This window comes from Dermacentor andersoni, chromosome 4 (genome assembly GCF_023375885.2).
Source record: "Dermacentor andersoni chromosome 4, qqDerAnde1_hic_scaffold, whole genome shotgun sequence".
NCBI classification, from domain to species: domain Eukaryota; kingdom Metazoa; phylum Arthropoda; class Arachnida; order Ixodida; family Ixodidae; genus Dermacentor; species Dermacentor andersoni.
This window is the reverse complement of record NC_092817.1, coordinates 22,271,653-22,279,413: the sequence shown is the minus strand read 5'-3', so window position 1 is coordinate 22,279,413 and position 7,761 is coordinate 22,271,653. Positions and strand designations below refer to the sequence as shown.

Sequence of the window (7,761 nt, the reverse complement as noted above, 5' to 3'; positions counted from 1 at the left end):
TCTCTTTGAACTATTTTATTCTTGCATGGTAGAAAGGGCCAAATGGTACACAGTGGCACAACGAGTGCAAGCCCTTCACCACCAAACAGACCACACCTTGTGTCTGCTAGTCTGACAGGGTCTCCTTGTCAAACATGTACTCTCCGAGGCCAGGGCCAACACGCTTCAAGTTGGTCACATAATCAGACAGCTCCTTGATGGCCTTCACCTGCTCTGCCAGGTACTCGCTTTCCAGGAAGTCGCACAGCTGCAGCACAAAAAATGCAACAGGCCATCAACGCAAGGGCATTTCAACGTTCCAGAACTGGTCCTTCACTTGTGCAAGCTCAACCAAAGGAGTATTAACAGGGTGTCATCAAAATTGTAGTAAGCCCTCATTAACTCGGAACTCTGACATCTTCAAATATTGGTTACGTCAAAATTTTGCTGCAATCGTGGTGCCAACCCATGTGTTTTCACCCCTCGCCTCAAAATGTTTCTGTGCCAGACTCCAGATACCTCATAATCTAGTCTTCAAGTATATCATGAAAAAGGCAACCAAGTAACATCGACAGCATTGTTTGCTCTCTCTCGCTTTGCACCCAGTGGCAGCTCAGTAGGAAATATGATGCGGGACATTAATGATGCTTTAAAGATGAAAGTCTGGCACTGACATACTGATCCCACTTCGTCCTCTCTTGGTGTTCTTAGCCACTGACATTCTAGCCAACATTCCAGAGCAGTGCCAGAACAACACAAGTGCTCACGAGTGCTCAGAAAGAACAGAAAATGTTTGAAACCACTTTCAATAGGCAACTTAACATGACAGCTTCTTTTCAAACCTTTGCAACTACTAATCAAAGATGCTTCAAGAAGCTGCAAGCAAGCATCCATACATAACCCAATCATGGAAAAGATCAAACCTCATTGGTAGAACACACCTGAGCATCATTGTGATCAGTCGCCAGCTTGTGCAGGTCAAGCAGTGACTGGTTAACAGTCTTCTCCAGCTCCAGCGCAGCCTGCATGGCATCCAAGCCTGCACCCCATTCGTCCTGTGCTGGCTTCTGGATTGGCTGCAGCACCACACGCCCTCCACGCATATTCTGATACTTCATCAGCTTCTCGGCATGCTCACGCTCCTCCTCGCTGCTTTTCTTGAAGAACTTGTGGAATCCCGGCAGTGCCACATCATCGCGGTCAAAGTAGTAGGCCTGCAAGCCAGGAATAACTACAATCAGAACCAGGGGGCTTCTGAACAGCAATACTGGCTGCCAAGCCTCGGCAAAACAGCCAACAGAACATGGTAAGGGGGTATGGTAGGGTAAACGCCCCCAAAAAATCGAATTTGCAATTTTGGCACAGAAAAATCAACTGCACTACGAGGAACAAACCTGCGAAAGCGCGACCTCAAGCACCCGCTCATGCCAAAGTGTGCCGCGCGCCCTGGCGTTTAAAAATGGCGGGTGGAGGCCGGTTTGTTTATCGTTGCCGTCCGCGGTTTTCTTCGTTATGGCCGGTTCTTTTTTTTATTTTTTTGCTTGTGACTGTGTGTGTGTATGGTAAGTAAATGTTTGTACTAAAAAATGCCTTATTAATTAAAAGAAAATGAGACATTCACCCAATCGTAGCAATTGCCACAGAGGAATCCCACACGGTTTCCTCGAAAGAAAAGCATCGCAGTTGATGAAAAATTCGTCCTGGTCCGGGGCTCGAACCCGGACCACCGCCTTTCTGGGGCAGCCGCTCTACCATCTAAGCTAACCAGGCGGCTAGCAGATGGCAGGGCGAAGTCGAATTTGTTAACAGCTCGAAGCAAAAGTTTTGACGTAATAGCCCTTTGTAGAAAAGAACTATTACGTCAAACTCTTGCTTTTGTTTACGTGGTCACCACTGTTTCGAGTTTCAAAGATATTACTTGCCCAGAAGATGGCACGATCGTCCAGCAAATGGAACAAGAAGAGAACTTTTAAAGATAATCCATCTTCCGAGCAAATTTTTTCATGGACAAACACAGAACACCAACGAGTCGCGCAACCAACTCATCTGGTGCCGCTGCCCTAAGAAAACTTTGTCAGTGCTTACACACTGAAGACAGCAATGAACAGTGCTGTAGCCTACTACAATGACGGTAATTCTTCACAAAAAGCTGTTCTGGAGGCCCTTGGTCCGCTGCAGGTCTGTTTTGTAATATTGCCCTCGACAGGATGGACAAAGAGAGTGTTGACAGGGCAGAATTCTATAACTCTGCCGAGAGCAAGGAACGACAACGGATAAAAAGGAACACTAAGAAAGGTTTTGGAGACACCTGCAAGAAAGTCAGTAGTGAAATGTATTCTCCTGCGGCATTTTGAGCATCCACAAGAAGTATTCGAACATAAAACTTCGATAAAACTTCGACATAGATTTGTAACAACTTTTGTAAAAAATTTGATTTCCTAACTTGACATTCTATTCCGAACAGTCAGTAGAACCTAGCCTTCTTAAAGGGACACTAAAGAGAGAAACAATTTGAGGTGAACTACCCTTGCACAATACCAAAACACCCTCTTTTATCGCAAGAAGAGGTTTGCTAAGCCAGAAAAGACTGAAAAACAAAAGGCTGGTGGTGACATCACCCATCTTGGCAAGTTTCAAGAACTTCAAGAACACACACAGCGTTCTCTTTGAGCAGCCATGTGCATACCACACAGTGGTGAACATCAAGCTAAATTATGTAATCCTTTTTTGGGACACTGACCAATGCCAATGGTTTTCCTTCACTCTCGTCTCCTGCACCGCCGAAGTCCTACACTCATCATGCCAGCATTACCAGTGCCTTCCACTTACCACTGCCTTCACATACTTTTCGCTCACACTTTGTTCCCTTAGTGAGTTGCTGACAAAAAGGTTTGAAACATCCCAAGCGACACTAATTGGTGACAATAAATTCCAAGGTCGTGGGAGGCTGAAATAGGCAATAAAAGAGGAAGTAGCACTGCTTCAAACATACAGGGTTCTCAAAGTGGACATTTTACCTATGCTGCAGAGTTAGAACAAAAAGTGAACACCAGGATGATTACTCATATCCATGCCATCACCTGTAAACACTAGTGCAATCTGATGTAGGTGTCCTATAATAATGGTAGCGTATGCTGAAGCTGACTAACACACTGCTAATATTTCAAGCAGCAGGCTTTCCCCATGATCTCTGTGAAGGTAAATTTGAGTACCTCACGTTTGCAATGGGAGCCAACATACTGGGACACTCCTATAACCTAACGATTCCCTATCCTATGCCAGTCATGAAGCACCATTGTGAAAAGAAAAATTCACTGCCACATCTAGCGTGTCATGAATGTGTTTAGGTCAGCCTTACCACTTCCGCATGCAAAATATTACAGCTACGGCAAGAGTGATCATGCATTCTCCATTTTCCCTCTGCCTTCATAATTACCCTACACAACGCACCATGCTAAATGGTCCCTTGCACATCAAAGTCCGATGGCAAAAAGGTACGCCAAAAGTCAGGTATACGCTTAAACTTTAATTATGCACACTAAATTACATTAACATAGAACCGCAGCGAGGGCGCAACATCCTGCCTACCATTGAGCAACTAACCTTTTCAAATGACACGCACCTTTCCATTTATTTGCGACACAGCAACAAGAATGCGGCTCGCATTTCTGCGAGGTAATCAGTTTTGTTCGCTATGAAACGACAGCAAACGGTTTCATTGGTTGAGCAACGCGCGATATTTATTTGGCACAAATAAGTTGAGCCGTTTCTCAAAGATAACAACGAACTTGGCAATGGTGATTGCCTTGCGAAGCGCAATAACCTCGCGACTGCTAGGGGGTGCCCCTAGTTACAGTTACCTCGAGGAACTGACGCTGCTTCCAAAAGAATCGTCTACGCCGTTTCGGGAGGCGGCGACAGCGGCAGGCCCATTTTCTTGCACGCGCTGGCCCAGATCTTCAAAACGCGCGAAAGAGAAAACACACTAGTAGCAGAGGTCACGTGCACGATGCGTGAATGTGCAACTTAAGCTGCAATGATTGCGACGTAAACGCGGTTGCGTCTACATAGCTGAAAAGCCATGTTCATTTGTTAACCAACTATGACGCAAACCATATTCGCTTCACTGGAAACCTGACAGTGGCGATCGGGCATACAACAGACATTACAGGTATCGGAGGTGAGTGGCCATGCCAACGTTGGAAATCTGGGTCCGTTGTATTACCATTGATGTGTAGACGTAGCTCGCGTAGAGTTCCATGTTGATCTGCTTGTTGATGCGGGCTTCGCATTCGACATGGTAGTTCTGACGGGGCTGAGTAGCGGCCATCTTCGTCGGTTTCTTTTTGCGGACGGGATCTCAAACTGTACTTCAAGAGAAATTTAGCAAGAAAGGTTTGGAGGAGAGAGAGAGAAAGTTTGGCGATGCTCGTTCAATCACTGTTGAAGCATAACATCGACCAAAACATGGCGGATTTGGCGGGGCGCGGGACTTTATACTCTACGGCCGCTGTTCTACGAGATGCCTGCACCCCCTTACTGTTTTCTTCAGACTTTGTAAATATCTCGTTTAGAGAACATTACATGACTGTTTTGTGGCTAGAATTTGAAGACAAAAGAAATGTTTATACGAATTGTTGTTGTTGCGGTAAGTTAAACGGTCACATGACCACGGCAGTTCAAATCGATTCAGCTGGCCACAGTGATATTTGCTCTTGTTTATTTACATTTGTTATTTGATTGGCACCTCAAGTCAAGTCGAAAACAAACCTTGGTGCTCATAGCTTGTGTCAAACAACCTGTCAATAAATTAAGAAGCACTTCAGCTAACAAACTTGAGATTTCACTGTCCTGACTACCCTGCAAACACATTTTGAGGCACGGCAACTGTACACAGCTGCAATGCTACATCGTTGTTGCACGTGACTTTTGGCTGTGTTCATGTTATCTGTGTCTCGCTGGCCCGATATTTATGGCCATGGTCAGCTACTAGTAAAGCTATAAACGGAATCGCCGAACTGCGCACATCTACAGCCGCCATGTTGAACAAATCACAAAAAGTAATCTGAAAACAACAGGCTTCCTGCATTTATAGCCTTCAGTTGTTCTTCCGTTATTGCGACACCAGGCGATTGAGCCACGGTTGACTGCACTAGAGCACTGCAAGCTAACCTCTTCAAATAGCAATAGGATACAAGGATTCCCAAATCTGTGTAGCAACTTGGGGCGGGGTGGCGGAAGTTAAGCGTACTTATGAAAGGGCGAGCTATGGAAGGAATATTCCTGTCTACATTTCAGGGTGCCAATGCACCGTACGTAGCAAGCAGGAAAATTTGCCATAACGACAACACATGAATTCAAGGTTCCTTATTATGAACTTGGGCGGAACTGTTCTTTAACATATATCATGCTGTAACGGACCCACAACGAAATATATTTTTTTCGTGGTTCGGTGCGGATTCACAGAAGCAGCTATTTAGGACGGTCAGCGGAATGCGAGTAAGAAGCCAGAACGGCTTTCAAATAAAGATAGGGTATATTGTTGACAGCTGGACGAACTATGATATAGGCTGTGGTAGCCACCAAGTGTTTTGCTGCACGGTCACGTATATCACACGAAGTCGGTCCTTTGCTCCACTCTGCGAACTCGTTATTTATTTATGTCACTTTCGTTGCTTTCATCTTACGACCTGTCGCCGGCGCCATTTGCAAGCGCCAGCATTATTTCCCCATACTCATGTAGGTTAGAGGAAAAGGCATGTGTGTGTCGGAGGGTTGTAATTCTCTTTACTAAGAATGTAACTCACAACCTCAGACTTTGACGCGGCTACATACTTTACTCAGCACCAATCGCGAGTTACCTTTTCCCAGCACCGCAGTAGCCACATCGCGGGCTGTGTCCCGCGAGTCGGTTTAGGGCACCAACTGCGCAGTTGTTTCAGCTTCTCAAAACGTGTAGCTGCATGCCAACACAGCCAGCTGATCGAGGGAACGGGCGTCAGTAATTCTTTCTTTCGTGTATATTGTCGTATCACGTGAGTGCCGCGCTGCGCTAAGTGCGGATGTCCGCTTTCTCGGCTCCACCAGATGAGATATGCAGGGCGTTTTTATCGAAGGCTGCCAAAATTTCCTATAAACTTTTTTTTTTTTCTCGGCAGGAAGCCTTTCGCGACAGCGGACTTTGGCGATGGCATGATAACCACTAGCAACCTCATTAGTTAACCAGATGTGGCCAGTACTTTATGTATTAACTTTAGGGTGCACGTTGCCCATTGCGGAATTAAAACCACTCAATGTTCCACGTACGCCCATTTACGACGAATTCTGAGACCTAATAACAACGGTGCCGAGATATTTCTGACCCGGAAATATGGCTAAACACGTCAGTGTTCCACGTAGCGTTGCCTCGAAGTGTACTAGAAGGGTTTTAAAATACGTAAAACATCTATTTACTCCGCCGTAATTATTTTCTTTCGATAGGAAGGGGGGAACGGCTATCTTGAGACTTGAGTAGTGACATTATTTCTCTGAAGCTACTATGAAGTAAGGCGTGACCAAATTCAACTCCGCAGCATAAGCGCGCATTGCAACTTACAAATTAAAATTTCAAGTTAGATGGTACTTATCCGTAAGAGTGACAGTATACATATTACGCAATTTCTTTTACAGTTGCCGCGAACAAATGGATTGCCGAAAAACATAGTCACTGCATGCGCTTCCGCTGCACTGTTTGCAGGATTTTTTTTTTCTTTCTTTGTCATTTCTCACTGAGACACCCAACATATGTGCCTGCACACCGCTAACGCTAAACTATTCGCGTGATGCACGTGGTTATAGGGTTGCGGCAAATCCAACCCGGAGCTCCACCACTGCATTTATCTGGAAGCGCTTGACAGAACAGGCCGCGCCACAGCGGTGATTCATCTCGGCCACGCGTCACGAGCGCGTGCGGCGTGTCTCTACCAAGGCGCAACTGAACGGCAAGAACACATCACACGCTTCTCCGAAACAGAAAAAAAGAAGTGAAAGATAAACCCTAGTAACTGCGTGGCGCAGCACCCTAAAGCTGTTTATAATCAGCTGTTTAAATGCGCAGAGTACAATCAGCCTCTCTATATGGCTTTCATAGATTACGAAAAGGCATTTGATTCAGTAGAGATACCAGCAGTCATAGAGGCAATACGTAATCATGGAGTACAGACTGCTTACGTTAGTATCTCGGAAAATATCTACAAAGATTCCACAGCTACCTTAATTCTGCACAAGAAACGTAGAAAGATAGCTATATAAGGAAAGGGGTCAGACAAGGAGACGCAATCTGTCCAATGCTATTCACTGCGTGCTTGGACGAAGTATTCAAGCTATTAAACTGGGAAGCCTTAGGAGTAAGGATCGACGGCGAATATCGCAGCAACCTTCGGTTTGCCGATAACATTGTTCTATTCAGCAATACTGCAGACCAGTTACAACAAATAATTGAGGACCTGAACAGAGAGAGTGCAAGAGTGGGGTTTGAAGATTAATATGCAGAAGACTAAGATAAGGATCAGTAGCCGGGTAAGAGAACCAGAGTTCAGGATCGCCAGTCAGCCTCTAGAGCATGTGAAAGAGTACGTTTACTTAGGTCAATTAATCACAGGGAACTCTGATGATGAGAAGGAAATTCATAGAAGAATAAAAATGGGTTGGATCGCATACGGCAGACATTGCCAGTTCCTGACTGGAAGCTTACCATTATCATTGAAAAGGAAGGTGTACTGTAAGTGCATTTTACCGGTGCTG

General features: G+C 45.3%; 1 protein-coding gene across 1 annotated transcript; it reads right to left on the bottom strand.

Moving 5' to 3' along the window:
• Positions 1–4,466, bottom strand: LOC126536018 (soma ferritin). Its single transcript, XM_050182915.3, has 3 exons — positions 4,205–4,466; positions 921–1,193; positions 1–247 (listed from the first exon to the last, which is right to left on the bottom strand). The coding sequence occupies exons 1-3, from the start codon at positions 4,307–4,309 to the stop codon at positions 107–109; spliced, it is 519 nt and encodes a 172-aa protein (XP_050038872.1). The 5' UTR covers positions 4,310–4,466; the 3' UTR covers positions 1–106.
• Between the last annotated feature and the right edge of the window lie 3,295 nt (positions 4,467–7,761).